This window comes from Mixophyes fleayi, chromosome 8 (genome assembly GCF_038048845.1).
Source record: "Mixophyes fleayi isolate aMixFle1 chromosome 8, aMixFle1.hap1, whole genome shotgun sequence".
NCBI classification, from domain to species: domain Eukaryota; kingdom Metazoa; phylum Chordata; class Amphibia; order Anura; family Limnodynastidae; genus Mixophyes; species Mixophyes fleayi.
The window spans coordinates 39,878,511-39,900,894 of NC_134409.1; the positions used below are offsets into that span (position 1 = coordinate 39,878,511).

Here is a 22,384-nt window from a genome sequence, read left to right on the forward strand (position 1 = left end):
ACACACCATATAATCCAATAGTTCAGCCCAATTGTCCAGATCTGTAAGCAATTTGGTTACATAGATGGGTTATACCTTCAATAAATAGTAAACCATACCATATCTTATTGTAAATATTACAAACCCCCTAAGTAGTTCAGGGAGTACACCAGGGCATGAAGCTACAGCACTCTAAGAGGTATATTCAACTGCGGGTATGAAAAAGTGGAGATGTTACCTATAGCAACCAATCAGATTCTAGGGGCTAAATGTATCAAGCTGAGAGTTTTCCGGCAGGTTTGAAAAACCAATCAGATTCTAGCTATCATTTATTTTGTACAGTCTACAAAATGACAGCTAGAATCTGACTGGTTGCTATAGGCAACATCTCCACTTTTCAAACCCGCTGGAAAACTCTCAGCTTGATACATTTACCCCTAGCTGTCATTTTATAGCATGTACCAAACAAATGAGTTAGAATCTGATTGGCTGCTATAGGCAACATCTCCACTTTTTCAAAACTCGCAAATGTCTTTGTAATCTACACATAGTGGTAAATTATTTCTTAGAATAGCGATGTTCCTAAACAAAAGGGATGTAATTTTGATTACATTTTTTGCATCATCACTCAACAATTATAATAGCACAGAAAAGGATGACAGTACGACCTTATGTGCGATACGTAGAATACTTACACTATTTTTTGTCACAGCAAAATACTGAAGATTTTTTAGAAGTTGGATCTCCTCTGGTATGAAAGCTAAATTGTTATAACTGAGGTCCAAAACCCGCAGCTTGTTACACAGAAAGAGTTGTAGTGGCATCATTTCTATATTGTTATGATTTAGGTAAAGTTGTTCCAAGCTAGCCAATGCTCCCATCTGCAGCGGGATGTAGGCAATAGAATTATGCCACAACTTCAGGCAGGTTAGTTTGTGCAGATGCTGAAAACTAATAATTTCTTCAATAGTTTTAAAATTATTTCCTCTGAAATCAATCTCCCACAGTTCACTAAGACTAAAAATGGAATGTGGAATTCGTTCTAGGTCACAGTTGATTAATTCTAGGCTGCTAAGGTTGATCATTTTTTTTAAACTGATTAATATCAGCAGCCTATTTCCTTCATTATTAATGCTAAGCTTCTCTAGAAATGGTAACATGTCAGTAACCACGGGTGGAATGCGGGGAAGGCTGCTCTTCAGGTAAAGGGTCGTCAGGTTCTTCAGGTCCTGAATGCCTTCGATGTGTGTAAAATTGTAATTATCAAGCGAACCTGCTAAATACAGTTCCTTCAAGTTCTTTAAAAGGAAAATCCAAGATGGTATCTTTTCAATGGAAGTAAATTTCAGATGTAGCGTTTCAAGGTTCTCAGCTAGAAAGCTCAGAGCTTGTAGGTCCACAGTAAGAGTTGAATGATAAACATGAAGTTCCTTGAGGTTGACCAGTTGAGTTATCATAGGGGTGAGCTTAGCATCTGGTATAAGTTCCAATCTCATGACTTCTATCTCATTGAGGTCAAATACATTGTCTGGCAACCCACTAAGCATGAAAAGATGGAGCTCTACTTTGTCCTTGGAATTTCGGGTTAGTTTGTTACGTAGCATCTCCACCGTCCACTCGTTGTTGAGATTAATCTGTTTCAGTTTGTTCTCACTGACCTCGGAGAGAAATATTGAGAAGCGTTTGGAGTATAGTGGATCATACTGGTCTGCTAGATGAAGGATGAAGGCAAAGTCATTTTGGACATCTGGGATATCACTGTAATTACTCTTTTCTCTGACTGCTTCAAATGAATATTGATTCAGCGAACTTCTTAGCATCCACCACAGACTATAAAAGCAAGCAAATCCATACAAAAACACCAACAGAACATAAAAGGTGGCCAAAACCTTGAAAATTGCAGCCAGAGAGTAAACACATTGGTATCTCTTATACCCTGTGAACGCTTCAATATCAACTTTACAGTCAATTTCAAAAGTTATATGCATCAAAAAATAAGACACATATGTAATAATTACAAGTAGTGCGATGACTTTAATGACAATCTGTTTCAGGTACAGTCTATAGATGATGTCCTTTTGCTCAACATGTAGACGGAACCGACGTACTTTTTCAAAAAGGGCCTTGGCCTGTTCTCCTTCCTTTTTGTCCAATACACTAGAAGCGTCATCTTCTACTGTTGTGGCCTCCACCCCGGCTTGTAATGACTGTTTCCTTGTGTCTGCATCGTCAACAATAGATGAGGAAGTCAACAGACGCGATCTTTTGCGTGTCTGATTCCTAACAGTTTGTTCTGCAACAGTCTCGGACAAAGCTCGAGTTGTCCATGGGGAATCAAAACATTTATAAAGTATAGCGACAAAGTGCTCCAGTCTAGAACTTGTGCTGGGGTAATGAAGCCAGAAATTGCTGCACACAGCAAAAATGATAGTGTGAAGAAACACCAGATAGGGGAAGAACTTTGTAAACCAGTGAAGCTGTTTTTCATAGCAGACTGCGTCGATATAGGCATATTGTTGGCGGTGTAAGTCATTCTGGATTCCTGTGGAGTGACTCACTTTTCCCATGGGCCCAGACGACAAATTAATTTTTGCAATGACGTGTTCCAGAGGATGTGCACACCGATTGTCCACTTCTGCCTTACAGGGAAGACAGAGCATTCTGCTTTGTGTGAGCTGCAGTGCACCTGCCAGGACAGCAATCATCAACATCACCATTGTGATGTAATACCAAAACACATCCCACCATGGCTTCAAAATGTGATAGGATGACTGGGCATCTGCTAAAAATCTCAGCTCCGTTACAGTTATCATGACTTCAGTCAGCGGCAGCTGCAGTACAGAAAAGAAATTATTAGAGGTAAGTGTTCTGTTTAAAAATGCATCATATTGAAAGAAAAATGACTTGTGTTGAAATATTGGCAAAGGTCGGTCTCTGAACAGTCTACATCAGGCCTGTCCAACCTGTGGCCCTCCAGGTGTTGTGAAACTACAAGTCCCAGCATGCCCTTCCAGCTATCAACTGGCAAAGCATGCTGGGGCTTGTAGTTTCACAACACCTGGAGGGCCGCAGGTTGGACAGATCTGGTCTACATGTTACACATTTATAAAATGATACACAGCTAAGCTTACAACATTAACCCCGGCCATACCTATCAGTGTCCCATTTGGACAAGGTTTGGCTGCTCAGTGCTTGGTTTGAGCAGCTGGTACACTTCTGGTCTAACGGGGCCAGTTAGTACAGCCAGAAGGTGATCACACACAAAGGCTGGTTACAATCATTTACCAACACTCAATAACAATGTGATCAATTGTGATTAGATTAGTATTGGGATTCAGACTCATTTTTTTGGCGAGACAGATATTGTAATATGAAGCGGATATTGGCTTCCATATTGTAACTAAGGTAGCCGTTTCTAACACTGAACCGGGGCATCAATGGGAACTCCTATAACCTCTTTATGTTATCCCATAACAGTAGTAGATGTCACAGACAATAATGTAATACATTATGCACTTCTGTATATGCGAGATCCATTTTCAACTGCAAACTGCAAAGTTAAGCACATTAGAAATGTGTAATTTAAAATTCAGCAATATGCATTGGAATAAATGACAACATTCTGGGATATTGACAATTCAACAACAACAACAACAACAACATAGACCAAGCTTATTTACCATGCCCATAAATCTGCATGTCAATCATGGAGTCAGTCCTGAATTATTCCCCAGCCATAGACATAGTATCAATGACAATGTAAATCATACATCCACACTCTATGGTATTGGAGCAATGTACCACTCTAAACTTAATGCTTACCAACTTTGAACAACAAAAGTGTGCTCTTAGCATATAGCCCAGGGGTAGGCAATCTGCGGCTCTCCAGGTGTTGTGAAACTACAAGTCCCAGCATGCCTTGCCACCTATCTGCTGGTTATTTACTGGCAAAGCATGCTGGGACTTGCAGTTTTACAACACCTGGAAAGCCGCAGGTTGCCTACCCCTGATATAGCCTAAAAACAGTTGTAAATCTTCTTTCTTAAGCCACACTGGAAGAGGCCATGTTTATTACAGATACACAGAGAATCTCATGATCCTTTTACATAGAATGCCACTGGTATCTGGAGGAGGATCCATAGAAGGAGAGGAGAGAAATACATACAAATCTACATACTAAACTAAGAAAGTAGAGATTTCCTTGCCTATTATAAAATACATGTTAAATACAAAGACTGAAAAAGCCTTCTGACTCTTTACCCTAAAAAAAAAAAAAAAAAAAAAAGTCAGCACATTTTATGTTGTGCTTCAGTTTGCCAAAACGACAATGAATATAGTGTACAATGCCATAACTTTCTAAACTTAACCACTGAAACATATATTACTACCAGTGCTCTTGGCAGTTTAGAAGTCCAAGATGGCCAGTAATGCATTACATGCAATCATGTATGGATTACATGTAATGCATTACTGGCCATGTTGGTCTGTGTGCTCGCTAATAGATAAATATTTATATCCCAGAGTAGAGGATGTGGCAGTTAATGTGGACCCTTCACTTCACCTACAACACTGAGGAAGCCATTTTGGATCCGGAACCAATATTCAGCTTAGGCACTGAGCACACCACTCTGACATCAGGCTTGAAGTGGCATATTGACATAACCCACAAAATGGCTTCTGTGTAGGCAGCACTATAAAAAATTGGTGCTCTTGCATATAGAAGACATGCTTACCACAATGCTATAGACAGTGTGGGGAATTCTTTAGTCAGGAGGTCTGCATCTTTTATACAATCTCCGTCTCTTCATCTCTGCATTTGCTTTCATTCTGGAACAAAACCCCACGCCATCTTAATCCTCCTGTGAAAGAGGCGAGCCCATGAAACACACGGACAGGCATACATAGGCTAGTGACCGAGCAGCAATTCTGAAAGACAAAGAAAGGATTATTAAGAAAGATTAGGAAAACACACCAACGAAAAGTGTTTTTTAGCTGTCTCCAAGTTCTGTACATGTACGGAAGCAAAGCCACAAATGTTTCCTGCTGCATAATATGCTGAATATAAGCTTTTTATTGACCACATTCCTCAGCGGTCACAGCCAATAGGAAACTTTTACTGAAATAGAATAACTACTCTGTCAAGATCAATAATGTGATGAGACAATGTGCTGTCCGCCAGGACTAAAGAGAGAACACCAAAAATTGCTCCCTTATTAATTAGACCACAAAACTATTAGTTTGGTACTCCACAAACAACATGCTTTCAAAATCAATCTATGAAAATCCACTATCGACACCACCTTTCTGTGAAAAAGTATGAAGACTTCTTATTGCTCCATGATCCATACACACAGGGCCTGATTCATTAAGGAAAGTAAGGCAAAATATGAGTAAGGTTTCTCCTGGACAAAACCATGTTACAATGCAAGGGGTGCAAATTAGTTTATTATTTTGCACATAAGTTAAATACTGGCTGTTTTTCATGTAGCACACAAATACTTGATAGCTTTATTTGTTACACTGAAATTTAATGTTAATCTATTACATGCCCTACCCCAACTATAACTCTGTCCCCACATTTTAAATTTAGCTCCTCCTCCAATGCAACATAGTTTTGCCAAAAATACTCATTCTTTTTGCCTTCCTTTCCTGAATGAATCAAGCTGACAGTGTCCAGTAGGAGGATAGGGTGAAGAAAAGTAAAAGTGTCTCAACGCGTTTCGTCTCTTCTTTTTTTTATGGGACTTCCTCAGGGGGTAATAAAATATAAGATGGAGGCTGTTGGTGATAAACATAAAGTCTTTTCTCTGAAGGAAATATTTGTGCAAGCGTAGAGTTTTTTGCCTATATAAAATCAGTATACTGCACAAGAGATTATGCAACTGTTAAAAATAGAAAGTTTCTGTTCACAAGACTAAAAAGGAACTAAAACATGCTCAACGCTAGTGGGAAAGAGGTCACTAAAACACAAAAAAAAGTAATGAAAAAATTTATAGTTTATTCCATTATTTCCCAAACAGCATTATGTTAAAAGGCAATATAACCTCAAAATTTGTATTTGCTTAATAAATAAATAAATAACTAAATAAATAAAACACCAAAATTGAAATTTGCAGATCAAAACAATGAAGGCAAAATATATTTCAAACCTCCCAATATTCTCAAAGTCACAGGTGTCATATAAAAAGACTTGTCCCTGGAAATGTCCCTGTTCTTAATTACTGATTAACTGCACAATAAAATTCCTCTTACTTGCATGTTGAATGCAAATCTTACCTTTTATTCTCATACCGGGGTCTTTACAAGTTAATACTTGTTGAGCAGAAGTAATTAAAATACAGAAAGTGTTATAACATACTTGACTACTTTTTGGATGTCATCTCGTCATCTCCTAATCGGGGGTTGGGGCCTGATAATGGAATTTGGGCCATCAAGGCCCTGCCCTCTTTTCAAGGAGGAGAGGTAGGTTCTGGGTGCATGTCTGCCGAATAATCCGGAAGAGTATACAAGTACGTGTTATAACCACAGTAAGTAACCTTGTTACATGGCATTGCAGTGATCTAAGGCTCACTGTGAGACAGTATGGCTCATGATCTGCTTAGATCATGTTCAACAGCAGAGCGTTCCTGGAAACTATTTTAAAACGATAACAGCTAGGAATATGCACATTTTGCTGTCGATCATCATTGGCTGCTACAGAAATACAGCAATTAAGATTAAACTCCTGGAAATTTTCTATAAGCCTATATTGGTACACTTTAGAATAATTAATAATCAATTAAAAGATTGTGGCGGTTTCCATCTGAAAACAGACTACAACTAATAACTTCTGCACTAACAACATTGAGCCAGAAAGATGCTGCTCTGTCCTCCTGGATAATATCACAGATACATTTCATATCTCTGCAAGCCAAGATGCTCTGGGAAAAGTTGAAGCATGGAAATAATTGACATGATCCCACGGGAAAAAAAGGACGATGAATGTTTTGTTGGTGAAAAACAAATGTTGATAATGATATTGCAGCAGCCAAACACTCAGACAACCAGTTATGTACTAATAAACACTGTGTATCCATAGGTATAGGGCAAACCAGAAATAGTCAAAAACATCTGTCTTATGTCCAAGTTTTAGTAAAAATGCTTTAACATGGTGTCCCTTCCAATGAAAAATCTTGTAGTGTTGACTGGGATAAGTTACAGGCAGAGAATATTGTTATAATACAATAGTTCACAGTTTAATTAAGCATTAAAGTGGTGTTGAAAAACAAGTTTAATGACTTCTTCCTTGCTGCTGTAAGACACTTTTTTATAGGACAAAAAGCTGACATTGTAAAGCAAAACGCGTCAAAGTGATGCAATATAGTGAAGCACCCCAATACTATTTTCTGCAATTGAAAGAGCAGCCATAATGTTAGACATATTTAATTAAGTATTAACACATTAGTTATTTAGCGTATACTATTAAACTCCTCTTTCAATCTACTTGGAAAATATAATTTTGAAAAAAAAAAAACAAAACCCCACAATAATTTCCAGATTCACACCCCAATTGCTATTTCTACCACTTTGTGGACCATCTGTGTGCCTTCTGTAGTGCAATTGTAGCTATGTACAGTTATTTGCATGGATTAGTGAACCAAAATGGCAGTGGAAGTGGTGCATAAAAAAACCCCCAAAAAACTTTGCACCAAGGAGCTGGGCTTTCCTTGCGTTTTATGTGAAGATTTAGGGCATGGGGGTTCCTAGTTTGGAGGGCTGTCAACCAATTTCTGCAATGCAGTATATTTTATTTTGAAGACACCAGGAAACACTTTCAGTGGGATTACTTCTGCCCCACCCAGACACACTGCAAATGGTAAAGTACTTATTATTTGTCCACCAATGCATTTGCATTTAAAAATTAAAACATACAAATGTGACAACAACTATAGACAGCTCCAATGCACCCTTAAACTGATACACACTACAGGGTTTTCACCAGATTATCATGTCAGTCACACGATAAACGACAGTTAGGTCAGATATTACATTAGTGTGTATGCTCCTATGATCAGGTTTTATCGTACTAAAAGTACATCGTATTGTTTGATTTAATTTTATAACCGGACTAAAAATCTCTATAACCAATGGAACTATGTTGGCCAAATGCTTCAGTGTGTACGCACTCATTGACCAGCAGTGTAGGCAGATCTCTATAGAGTTTACAGAGTCACTATCTTTTCAGATGATGGTTATTACAGATGAAGAGCACAAATCTGAAGGTAAATCATGTAACATCATGTAAGTGTGTACGCAGGAATTAGCACGCTGATCGGGACTTTCACTCATTGGTAAAATATCTCATCGGGAAAACATTTGTTTGGTGTGTACCCAGCTTTACACTCAGGACTTCTTTAAGAAACGCGACACAAGCAAACAATATTTTAGGAGAACAATGCAGTAATTGTAATCAAGGGGGTGGCTCATAAGGGATCAGACTGGCCCACGGGGGTGAACTTAAATAAGGGAACAAATTGAAGGTTCGAAATTTTGTGACACAAAAATGATATATTTAGTATGACTTGCTAATATAGTGCACAATATTGTGAAATAAAGAGCACTTAAAATGACAGAGCATAGTAAATGACATCATACAAGTGAAACCAGCCTTATTTGCAAGGTATGTTTTTTCTTTATATACTGCACTACGGCTCTAACCATGTCCTCTGTGGGCTAGTCACGCCCCCTCTGGCGATTGGTCACACCCCTTCAAGAGCGCACACGCGCACACACACACTAAATTATGGGCTCCAGCCATTGCATTTTCCCCGGAGGGTTCCTCATGCCCCAGTCTGGCACTGATAGGCAGGAATCGTAAGTGACTTTTTGAGGTGTTTTTTTTTTAGTGCAGTCCTTTCTGCACCATGATATCTGCATGGAAGGACTTCAAAAAAAGTAAGGGGTTGGTATCTATGTTTGTGCATGTTGGTAATCTAAGCTCATTTGATGATGCACATCACATTTACAGGTTTATTGAAAAGATTTTCAGGGTCACATACCAACGGAAAGACATTATCCAACACTCTTGTTCAATTCTCAAAGCTCTAAGCATTTGAAGGAACCCCACTACAGAGTTTTGTATTTTTCCCCGTGTATGCTTTTCAATATATAGTAATTCCATGTAATGAATTACAAAAATAAATGTCCCCACTACTTTATGGTATCACTATGTAGACACCCTCTGTGCCAGTACAAACAGTCTTGCCCAGCTGTCAGGTTACCTGCTCAGCAAATAGTTTATTTCATTTGGCAACTCACTGATTGGTCACAAGTTGTTGATATAGTGATTGTAGTCAGCCAATTGAGAAGCCCTGTATTCAGAACTGGAAGCTGACTGGTCGAGAGGAGTCCTCCAGTCAAAAACCCTGGAAGGATTGTCTTCTATTTGAACTTCTCCAGGATGAGAGCCCGGTAAATCATGGGAGTATCTCCTGCATTACGGGCGTTCCATGTCCAGTGTTATTACTAGTGGGGTGGGAGGTTAAAGGGGAGACAGCATTTTACAGAAGCTTCACCTTTAATCAGTTAAAATCTTAGTAAAATATGTAAAATTAAAACTCTGCTTATTTATGGAGATGTGTGTAGAAATGCTGTTGGGAACTATGTACTGAACAGCTGGGGTCAATGCCTGTATGTAGATTCCATCAGCAGAGGCCAGAGGGTTTCAAGACGAGCTACTTCAACACATTCATCATCATCATCAACATTTATTTATATAGCACCAGCAAATTCCGTAGCACTTTACAATTGGGAACAAACTTTAATAAAACAATACTGGGTAATACATACAGACAGAGAGGTAAGAGAACCCTGCTCACATTATTAACTTGTATAATCTTGTCACTCACCAGATCACGTCTTAAAGGGTCTATTATGGAAATAAGATTATATTTTTAAATCCCCGTTTTACAATGTGATACAAGCTATGTTATCACCATGAGAGAACTTTGCACTGTTGTATAAAAGAGATTGTGAAGAAAAGTCACAGCAAAAATACACAGTATCTCCCTATAAAATGCACAAATGTAATGGGAGCAATTACAACCGCTCTTTCCAAATAGAATTACTCACAATGTGTACTTTATACACAGATACAGTATTTATTGTCTTATTACTTCAAGGAGTTTATTTAAGAAGGAATTTACCAAAATTGCTAGAACATAGCTTTGGGACAAACTTCCCTTTTATTTCCACTGAAGAATTCCTTATTTACCAGTATACTCTCCTGTGCACAGTTACCAAACAATGTACTTTATATGTGGCTACAGGAAATAGCAATGTTTCATGCGTATAATTCCTGCATTCCTACTAACATTCTGGGAATAGAGGTTTGGGAAAAATTGGCCATGCCTGCAAGCTGCCTAAGTACTGCACCAATCAAAACCCTTTGGCTGCCAAACGTGTAGTCTGCTCCTTGAAAATCAGAAATTGTGATGTACTATTTTCTGCTATTATGGACATTTCCACAATTAATAGAGGTATGCAGGTATTAAAAATAAAATAACCTAAATGAATACACAAATACAACTACAGACAATATCTGTATATCAATGTTTTTCCAGGACAGTCCCTTTATTTTCCAAATCTTTTAACTCACAATTCTTATTGTTGAAAGCCAATTAACAGGATACATTGGAATATCTTCCTATATATGAATGCTTTAGCCCATTTTGAACCTAAAAAGGTAGTAGGGGGTGACTTTATGGTGCCAGTGTGATGGGTTGGATTCTTACAAGGGTTGTGTGGAGTTTGTGTATTCTCCCTGTGTTTGTGTGGACTGGCTGATAAAAATGTATCCTAGTGTTTGTGTGGTAGAGAAGTTACATTGGGGCAGGGATGGCTGTGAAGGATTACAAATTCTCTATGACAAATAGACAGACATATAGACACATACATACATGACCAATGCTCAAGATATACCATTCACAAAATTCACTATGCCCCTAGACCAACATACTGTATACTACAGTAGGAACCATAAAAGTCTGAGGGTCATCATACATTGAAGAGAGCACTATACAGCATTATACCTCCAAACACCACATGGATCCCCACTTCTCACCCCACCCCAGTTCTAACTGGATTACATCATGGTACCACTAGGATTCCCCCTACTTTACCTACATTCTACTAGTAACAATTCCCCTCGCCTCATGGATGCTTTCAGGTTTTCCGTTATCCCATATTTATTATTATTGTTTTTCCCCAAATGCAAATAAAAAAGAAGTTTTATTGTCAATTAAATAAATACCATAAACACATGAAGAACACCATACAATTTGGGGTTTATCTTGTTTTTATTGTAAAGCCAGGGGAGAGGGTAAACTAAATATAGTACAAATAAATTTGTATTTACCATTGTAATTTCTTTGTCATTTTCTCCATTAGGGCCTCCTAAGCCTCTCTCCCTGTCTCACTCTTCTGAAGTCTGTAGCCCTGCATCCAAGTCTCTCTTTGTCCCTGTCAGTCTCTTTCCCTGTCTCTCTCAGACTCCCTCACTATCTGTCTCTCTCTCGGTCTCCTTCCTTGTCTAACTTACGGGTCTCACTTCTTCTCCAGGCCGGAAGTATCGTTTCTCACCCTTCCTGTGCAAGAATATTAGCTGAGTAACTGCACCACGCCGACTTTTAAACAGTGCTATGGATGTGTAAGTTCACTTCATAGTGAAAGTTCTAAACTAATCTGTAGTTAGCAGGTTCCTCAAACGCCACTGAAGAAATCAAACATTTTGAGAATTTTCTGTTGTAACTGAAACGCCACCAAAGCCCTCAGTGAAGATTTTTCTGCTAAAGTCAAAAACCCTACACATGCTTTCACCAAACAAACCTCTTTTGCTACCCTCAAGGGTATGTACCGACTCCTCCTGGGTGATGCAGAAACCCCCACATGATAGGTACTGTATTAGGCAATGGCGGAACTACCATTGGTGTGGCAGGTGCCATGCACCGGGGCCCATGGAGATAATGGGGCCCACTGCATGCAGAGGGTCAGGGGCCCTGGTTCCCTCCTCCCCGCACCGGGGTCCATAGCTTCCTAGTTCCGCCTCTAGTATTAGGTCATGTCCCTCTGTGAGTACCACTCTAAAAAAAGATCCTATCATGAGCAAGAGTACTTATTATTGTGGCTAGAGCAGTATTAGCCATTCCTGCTTTAGTGACAGTCATCCTAAATTTACATTTTCTAAAGTAGAATACGCCAAATCATTAGAACTCTAGGAAGGAGACGATTCTCCATAAGAATGCAATTACAACATTTCAGTGTCACACAACTGCATTCTCATCTAAACCGTTATTAATCACAGGCGGTAGGAGTATTTGGACTGCATACTTGTATTCAGCAGCAGGAAATGTCGGCTTTTAAAGAGTGTTGGATAATGGGATGCTGGCAAGATCCACCAACATCTGTATATTGTCAAATGATTTATTTGCTTTTTAAACAAAGTTGAATTTGTGAGGTTTTCAGGGAGGTTATTTATCATGTTTAATTTCTGCTTTGATGAAAGAAGACAGAGGATGAACTCAACTCAATGTAGCTGGAAACATTTGATGTCATTCCAAAAAAAGAAAGGTATACCTCAACTGCCCAGAGGCAGCCTTTGTGCCAACTCTCTCTATTATGAAGAGAATTATATAATGTTACATAGACAGATATATTTATATTCATCCATAATATTCTGCACATGGAAGAGAATGGGGATAATTGCACAGAATACACTTCCTGGAAATCACATGCTGCAATTAGTGACTAAAATTAGATCATTGTAATCATTTATTTGAAGCATTAGCAATTACTGAACAGTACAAAGTATTCTGAAATAAATCAACCAATATATACAGAGAGTAGAGAAGGTAAAAATCTAATGAGAAACATTTCACTTGTGTCTGTGCCCTTGTCAAAAATAGTCCAGTTCAGAATCATAAACAATGTGTCCGTGGTCAACTAAGCTTATGAAAAACAAATTATTTCAAATAATCCAACCAAACGGCCTGATTCATTAAGGAACCTAAATGCCGATACCTGCCGTATGTTGCGTAAAAATGCTCTGCGCCTGCTCAGAAACGACCATACGCCAGAGAATGCAAGCATCTTCGAGCGCAAAGGACACTTACGACGGTCTATGAGTTCATGGGCGGAAAAGGAAGGGAAGGGGCGTATGCACATGGTCATTGTACAGTAAGGTTGTGCCAAGCTCATGCGCATACAGCAGTGTCCGATTCAAGCGCTGGGCATCTCTAAGGTACGGGTTTTTCAGTAATATCACTCCCACCAGCTACTGATCAGGTGGAAATGCAGAGTGGTAGTGATGAGGGTCGCATATACATGCTAGAACATGTGTGTGCTATCAGGAGCAACCATAGAAATGTATTTTATGTACAGTAGATATTAGTAACATCATGAACTTAAAACAAACAATAAGACAAACATGGCGCCAAGTTCAGCTATTTTTGACTCATGTGGATCAGAGTTTAGACACAGAAGGCTGCTTAAGAGTAATTTCCGCGCGGATTCATTTTTTTTTTTTTTAATATTAGTAACATCATGACAAATGTATTATTATTATTAAAAAAAAAAAATATTTTGGCTTATTAAAAATGTTTTTTTCATGAATGACTGTGTTATTAACAGATGACAATCATGGAATTAGAGGGGGGGTGTTAAAGGGAACGGAGGGAGTGAACTCCCAGCAGGGCTGCCATCAGGTGAGTACTACAGTAAGGAGGCCGAAAATGCTTCTGCCAACAACACAGAACTACTCAGTGTTTTGACTGAATGGGAAGCCCGGCTGATAAAAGCCTCTCCACCCACAGATTGAGCTTCATCCAATCAAACGCTGTTACCTCACCAAACCTACAAGCCAATCGGATCTCCCATCTGCGTCCACCAATCAGCTATCCCTATTATCTCCTTCCAATTCGTCCAGCCAGCTGATTGATGGATGCAGTAACCAATCATCTCTTTTCTTAACATAAACTATAATCAAGCCCACTTTTTATCCAGTTTTTTTGTCCTGCTCCTGCTATGGAAGTTGTTTTTATATATAATCTATCTCAATCTCCCTCATTTCTCCATGTACATTTACTAGAATACAATTATGGAGTTCTGCAATAGTATGAATAATATTTGATGAAAGATTAATTAATGGAGCATGTGGAGAAGTTTGATGGACTGGCATTTGAAGTCTGATGTAAATAGCATGTGTGGACCTCTGATGGGCATGTAAAGGTCATGTGGGTAGATCTGTGGGGCATGTAGGTGGTCTGTTGGCATGTAAGGGACTTGTGTGGAGCTCTGAATGGTATATGTGTAAGTCTGACGGGCATGTAAGGGGTATATGGGAAGAGCTAAGGGGAATGCGGGTAGGTATGATGGGTATGTGACTGGCATGTGTAGTGGTCTGAGGGATAGGTAGGAGTTATGTTAGATGGCATGTGGTGAGGTCTAGGGGGAATGTAGGGAGGTCTGAGTGGCACGACGGGCATGTGAGGAGGACTAAGTGGCATGTAGGGGAGATTTGGAGTACATGAGGGATCTGAGAGCTTATGGGAGCCCAAACACATGTGGGTCCATTTTGTGGCAAGTGTGGGTTTGATTGCATGAGGGGCTATTTTGGATCATTTGGGGGTCTCAGTGGTTTGTGGTGTAATTTGTGAGCAAATAAGGGGCATGTTAGGTAATTTCGGATGAGTTATATGGGTGTGCTGAGGGATGTATTTATCATTCTAAAAATTAAGAGTAATGTGCAACCCTTTAGAAGGTTGGTTGTACGTATTATATACTGTGTGATCTGTGTTATGTACTGTGCTCACTTATGGATCGATTTTCCATATTTCATATACCTATACATTTTCTAAACAGGTCCCATCATTCCAGGATCCAGACAAGAATCCAGTACCAGGTTGTGAAAGTTGCAATAAGAGGTAGGTGAGAGCAACACCATTTTAATACATAACGGGGGAATTCAATTGCCGCCAATGTGACAAGCAGACATCGCACCGCACATATTGCTGACGATTACGGTACAAATTTCTGTAAAAATCTACGTCGCAAAGTGTCTCACGGACGTTCCGGAGACACTTTGCTGCTAATTGATTTCCCCCATAATGTCATGTGTAAAGATGCGCAGCCACAGCCCATGTCGGCGACACCCCATTACTATGCGGCCACGCCCCCCTTCAACGGTGCGGCAGCACACATGTGTTCTCCTGCTGTGTATGGAGGGGCCCAGAAATTTGCTGTTGCGGGGCCCCAAGCAGCCCTGTACAGCAGACATTACCCAAAATATATTTACAGGATTACTCCAACTTTTAGTAAATAGACCCCAACTGAATGCTGATGCTGGCAAATCTTTTGATACTCGCTATAGGCCACGGTACTCAGGAAGCAGACATTTTACTCTCTAGATATAAAATCTGTAAACAGCCGTGCTCTCCATTATATTTATGTAGCCAGCTGATTCCTATTTAAAAGCACAGTAAATGTAATGTAGTTACAGATGTTGGACTACATGTAAAGCCCATGGGATACATTAGTATGTATAGAGTAACATTCAGGGTATTAACAGAGGAAATCGGAATTCTAAAGAACTAGAGACATTGAACGGCTGTGTTTAATTATGTATCGTTAGCTTAAACCAAGTTTATTTCACAGATTATTTTTGTTTTGTTTCCATGTAATTCCAAAGTAAGGACAAGGGGAGAGGGAGAGAGTGTGTATATTTTGATCAGCTTATATTTATTTAAAATGAATTTATACTGACAATTGATATGCTTTGTGAATTATTTCAATAAATGAATGTTGTTTTTTGTGATTATGACAGCGAATTACAAACAATTATATGATACAAGTGTATACATGCAATCCTAAAGTATGCATAAGCATTACATATTTAATTTATAAGTAGTATAACAGGATTGCTTGGTAAATCTATATGCACGTTAAAAATCAGGTCTAAAAGTTAAGAGCCAGCGATTTTATAACAAACAATTTACAATCTTTACAAATTACAGCAGCCTTTGCCTCCTCAACCCCCAAAAAAAGGTAGTAGTGAAACGAGGTGTGGGAGTGGTGTCAGCACAACACATACAAAATGTTTTCTCTTGTGTGTGTAGTAAAGTTTTTAAATGGGGCTGGTGTGATTTTAATAAACACAGATAGAATGATACAAGTAGTGAAATGCACCCTGTTAATCTGGCAGATATATGATAACACTGCATTTTAAGATCTTACGTTCTTAAGACTTAAACAGGTGATCTAGATCATAGAATCAAAGGGGCATTTATGAAAACTAATCATCACCATCATCTATTTATATAGCGCCACTAATTCCGCAGCGCTGTACAGAGAACTCATTCACATCAGTCCCTGCCCCATTGGAGATTACAATATAAATACCCTAATATAGACACACACTCACAGACACAGACAGACAGAGAAGGAGAGACTAGGGTCAATTTTGATAGCAGCCAATTAACCTACCAGTATGTTTTTTGGAGTGTGGGAGGAAACCGGAGCACCCGGAGGAAACCCACGCAAACACAGGGAGAACATACAAACTCCACACAGATAAGGCCATGGTTGGGAATCAAACTCAAGACCCCAGTGCTGTGAGGCAGAAGTGCTAACCACTAGGCCACTGTGCTAATGCACACACTATGTTGTTTTCCATAGAACCAATCAGATGTTTCCTCTCATTTTCTAATCTGCACTACTAAAATCTGATTGGCTGCAAAGGGCAATGTTAGGAACCCCTCCAGTCGGTACCACAAAACCCGGAGTCTGCTCCGAAAGCCTGGTGTTCGCTGGAGCCCCTAGTGGTGAGGACAGACTTGGCCGCAGACTAACAGAGGGTCGTGAAATGTGCACCGGCTGGGGAGAACCCAGGAAAGCGTAGAGAAGTCCAGGCAAGGGTCAAGGGCCGGCAGCAGACAGCAAAGCCAATAAACAGGCCGAGGTCAGAGGTCACATGCACGGTAGCAAGGTCCAAGATACAGGCAAGAAGGATCAGGGTCACGAGCAAACAGGCAGGGTCCAAATCCAAGCAAGGGGTCATACACGAAGGAACAATCAGAGGTTAAACACCAACAGGGCTCAGAAGCAGGCAGCAGTACTGTGGACAGAACGCTATAACCGACAGGGAGGCTAAGCCCTCCCTGCCTTTTACATTGTAGCCAACCAATCAGGGCATTGCCCTGCACAACACACAGGGGAGGGTTGATTAATAATAAGGGACCTTAATCTGCGCACGCGCCTGGCTGCCAGCGAAGCTGGGACGCGGCGCTGTATTAGAATGCATCACGACCGTTGTCATGGGGATGGTCGGGAAGAGGGGAACCGGAAATTACGTCCAGGCTGTTGCCATGACAGCCGGGACGATGAAGGAGGATGCAAGCTGCGGATCACCGCGGCTCGTGACACCTTTCATATGTTTCCAAGTTGGACCTGAACACATAACCTACAGGAGACATTTAGCATGATCAAAAGTACAGGCACAAGAGGAATATTTATGCTCAGACTGCAGTCCTCCACTAGGTCAGATCTAGTGAAAGTGGAATTAAAAAAAGCTGTTCTAGATGATGGAAAACTAGATGGTCTTACCTTGTTCTACATGTCAGAACTGGTCTGGCTAACTAGAAAGTGAGAACAAGAGTCTAGTGGGGAGATCAAGAATGGTCACAAAAAATAATGTGTGTGTGTGCTACTGAGTGTATATCAAAATGTAACAATCAAAAGCAAACAAAATAAATTAATAAACACTTACTAAGCAAGCACAGCACAAAATTAAATCATATTTATTGAGGCATCAACAATAAGACAAACTGACACTACAAAAAAAGAAAAAAAAACTCCTAATGTTCACAATCAGGCATGCAGAATAAATTCTTTAGATGGTGTAACAAGGACAAACTGAATGCACAAGCTCCACAATGGTCATGTGATGGCAGAGGAAGAGGGAGGTGGGGGCATAGCTGCTGAGATGCTGAAGAGGGGTGTTCCCCAGGGCCTCTCTGTTTAGTACACTATGACATGAGACTGCGGTTACCATGTTAATCACATGACAGTGAGTCAGCAAGGCCATTTTATAACTGCAGGACCTACAGACCCCCGATGGAGATCTATGTGTGCCTACTTGTCCACCAAGTGCATTTCAAGGTGCACACCCACTTCACTGTCACTGAACACACCTCAGTAACATCAATTTGCACCTAGTTTGCATGTTGGTGGGTGCCCTACAGAATGTGCAGGGTAGAATCAGCAGAAAGGTCACATGAATGTCAAACCTACTACCACCCCCTTCATTAATTTTAACTTTTCTCTTAAAATAGTGCTGGATTTATCCTCAGTTATGCTTTAAATTAATCATGTGAGTGTGGTGTAAAGTCATTATTACATGTATTTCTTTTGTGTGTATGAAGCTTTTTATTATATTGGTCTAGAGCTCCTAGAAATGCTCTGTTCCACAGAAGTGGTACTGGGAGGTGCATTATAAGTACAGGGATGGCAACTTCTAGGATCTCAGAGGTGGTATAGAACAGCAGACATGTATAATCTGCATATCAGAGCACAATGCTAAAATACAGTCTTGTACATAAAACACACGTTGTACACAAAGCCGCAACTAGAAAGTTTAGCACATGAAGCAAGAAAGGAAATATGACGCTCCCAAAGCCTAAATTATAATGAATGCAACCTAAAGTATTCCTTATCCGGCACCAGACCCCCCCTCCCCCCATTTTGTACGCTGGGCAGCTGCTCCAATCGCACAGCCCTGGTTGTACATGTTTATTCATGCAACATAAGTCACTTAGAATACAGGTTTGATGTTCTTTAAGTATATACTAGTTATTCACTCATTATGATATGTATATATTGACTTTGCAGAAACATCCTTTGGCAAGTTCCCAGAGAGACGGTTCTCTGTGTCTTACATACACTATAGAATGTTCTCTTCCCAATAGTAATGCCCTTGTTTGGGTAGCCAGCAGTAATTCTGTCACTTTCTGTCTACAATGCTTTCAGAAGCGAACCTGAAAGCAGATATTTTCCAGGTCTGAAAACTGTCTGCTCAGTACCTTGCTGGAAACCTATGCCTAAAACCCTTATTTCGGCATGGATCATATTCCAGTTATTTATTTTTGCATAGTATCTGGATTAAATAAGGGTCTCATTGCTTAGACTCAGATAAATGTACAGGCTCCAAGCAAATGCAACACGGTGGCTTAATGGTTAGCACTTCTGCCTCACAGCACTGGGGTCATGAGTTCGATTCCCGACCATGGCCTTATCTGTGTGGAGTTTGTATGTTTTCCCTGTGTTTGCGTGGGTTTCCTCCCACACTCTAAAAACATACTAGTAGGTTAATTGGCTGCTATCAAATTGACCCTAGTCTCTCTCTGTCTGTCTGTGTGTGTGTTAGGAAATTTAGACTGTAAGCTTCAATGGAGCAGGGACTGATGTGAATGAGTTCTCTGTACAGCACTGCAGAATTAGTGGCGCTATATAAATAGATGATGATGAAATATAGGGCTTTGCTGTGATACTGCACCTAATCTTTTAACATTGGGAGAGTTATTACGATTTACATTTAGCAACCCAGATTATAGTAAATCAAGTACTGTATAGCCCAGCATAGGAAATAAAACAGAACTTTGTAAGATAAATACTATAAATTATTAACCAAGGGACACATTTATTAGCCAATGAGAATATTTTAATGTACACAAATCTACACAATGAAGTGCTCTACAATAAAGATGTTTCTTTTAAAAGAGGTAAATTGCTTCAATGCAACAAAAACAATAAACCCAAATTATATCCTAAATTACATGGAATAAGGATAGATTCCTAAATGGATGACAAGACGTGACTGTATATGTAGTAGGAAAGCAAGGGCTAATCAGGTTTTTTTTTGCAGAATACACAAAAGACTGCACAAGCAACAATAGAAGTTGAATAGTTCACAATACAAAACAAAGTTAGTATAAAGCTGCCTATTTGTTGCAATCAATTTTGTTTAGAAATTACAATAAGAGCCCAAAAAGATAATCAGTCTATATCAGCATTTGATAAGAATTAATCAGATTTTGATCAGAACTGCAAACCTGGTTTGACGATGGCCACAACCGATTGTGTATGCAGTCATTGTCCAAACATGCCCTGCCCGTTACCTCTGTTCTGTCTGAGAATCAAACCTTCCAAATTTGGCTACACAAGTACATCACCAATCTGAGAGATTTGGCAACTCAGTGGTCGTGATAAACAGCAGTATCAGCTCATGTGCGGGCACCTTAATCCTCTGGGGAAAATCATTGGTAAAAAGTTTAAGAAAGCATTTCAAACCAAGGATTTAAAATATTCTGACAGTGGGAGTCAGGTCTGCAGATGGTCCCTGCTCCCTGAAGTAGAGGAAATAGAGAAATGTACTGTTAGAATCACACTCTAGCAGACCAGATTTTATCTAACCAACAGTATGCAATAGGACAGAAAGTATATTTACAAAAAAAGAAACTTTATACCCATTTTAGATTAAAATGCTCACAGAAGTGGTCCTAATATATTGTTTCAAGCTGTCAGACGGAGACTGAGGACACTGGCCCTTTAAAAAGCATAGTGCAAAGTGAGCCGCCTATATCGTTCAACGGGAGAATGGAGAAACCTTTTTTTAATACATAATGCATTGAATATGTAATAAATAAGTAAATAGCCAGATTAGAACTTGTTGATAGGTTTCTCTTTAAATTAGCTGCTGCTGGCTGAAATGTAACTAATCTAATGTGATCAGTTGGAGCCAAAGGCTGAAACCCGGCAGACTTCAATACAGCAGATTATTTCTCAGAAGCACAGTGAGCATGCTCCAACCTGTATATGTTCACTATTTATAAATACTTTTACTTGTCCATGAGACAGTTCACATCATACAAACAAGTAAAATGGTGAAATTATTTGCTTACATTGCAAATAAGGTCAGGTTCCCTCCTCTAAGGCTGCACTGTTAACTGAAGCCAAAAATTAATGTCATGTCTAAGTTGTACAATGCAAATAATGATCGCGCATTAGTGAGAACAATAATCAGTATTACGTGTGTGTTTATTGGATCCATCAATGAGGTTCAAAAAGCACCCCAGAGGGCACTTGGGGGTGAGGGGTGTTCCAGCAACCCACCACAAGCAAATCACAACAGCTCTGGGGTTTAGAAGGAGATAACAGATTCTAAGGACCTCCCAGTAAGTGCCTACAATAAAAAAAAAAAAGCTATACACTTTGTCTGCAGTCAAAGATTCCTTTTTGCTGAGGATCTGCCTCTGTTTTGATGAACTTTGGCTTCTACAAAATGGCCACCTTTACTGTTCTTATGTTGTTTTGGCTCTAGGGTCTTTGGAACGTTAGGGGAAAAGAGAGCGCCGTAAAGTTACCTGTGCTCACCAGCATTTTCTGATAAGAGTGATGTGAAGCACTGGGTGGGTAACTAACACTAGTTGTAATTTTTGGGCTATTTTATTGAACGTGAGGGGATATCAGCATTCATTTCATTGAGTTGTATTCATTTACAAGGTAATTTATTAATTTGTTAAGATTGTCAAGATGGATTTATTTAAAGGAAGTTAATAGGAATGCGAGTTTTTAATATACAACGTACTTAATCCCTCACGTTTTTCTTTTTATATACGTTATTACATTTATATACATTGTACTTTTCTAATTCTATTATTATTGCAGCAAGTGTTTTTATTTTTATTTTGCTTTGTTCCGAAATCAAACATTTAGAAACCATCCTCTAGAAATCCCAGATTTGACTCTGAACAATCTATATGAAGATCAACCAAAAATATTTTTTCCTATATCCACAGTTCACCTTTGGAAACTGACATTTGCAAAAGGTATTTAATGCCCTGCTACACATTCATGGATTTCTGGGTTTGTCTAAATGTAACATGGCATCATAATAATCATTGTTTATTTATAGCATGGATGTAACACCTACTGCAACCTTCTCCTATTTGGTCTCCCCCTTTTCAATCTCTGTTTCTGCCTCTCTCTCTCTGCCAAACCCTCCATTGGCTCCCACCCCTATAGAAATTCAAACTCCTCACCTGCAAAGCTCTAGCCCACTAATCTCGAACCTGATCTCTCTCCACCCTCCCTCCTCCTACCTCTCCACTCAGCCAATGATGTCCGCCTCTCCTCCCCTCTCATTACCACTTCTCACTCCCACCTACAAGACTGTTCCCCATCTCTGGAACACACTCAGTCATACTCTCCCCTAGTTACCTGGTCCTTCAAAATTACCAGTTCATAAAAACCTACCAGACTGCACCAATCCAAACCCTACCCTACTCTCCTCTTTCTTCCTGTCTAGGTTGCACACCCT

General features: G+C 39.6%; 1 protein-coding gene and 1 long non-coding RNA gene across 3 annotated transcripts in view; one reads left to right on the top strand and one right to left on the bottom strand.

Moving 5' to 3' along the window:
* Nucleotides 1-22,384, bottom strand: part of LRRC8B (leucine rich repeat containing 8 VRAC subunit B) — a 31,105-nt gene that overhangs the window by 3,717 nt on the left and 5,004 nt on the right. For both annotated transcript variants that reach the window (XM_075182407.1, XM_075182408.1), the window contains 2 exons: nt 4,713-4,905; nt 675-2,810 (listed from right to left, as the gene is read on the bottom strand). In XM_075182407.1, the coding sequence (XP_075038508.1) occupies nt 675-2,792 (2,118 nt within the window). In that variant the 5' untranslated portion in view covers nt 2,793-2,810; nt 4,713-4,905. The remainder of the gene's footprint in view (nt 1-674; nt 2,811-4,712; nt 4,906-22,384) is intronic.
* LOC142099203 (uncharacterized) lies at nt 2,567-21,924 on the top strand. The gene is made up of 4 exons (XR_012678490.1): nt 2,567-2,838; nt 14,875-14,940; nt 19,931-19,990; nt 21,781-21,924. It is a non-coding gene; the product is annotated as an uncharacterized LOC142099203 (long non-coding RNA).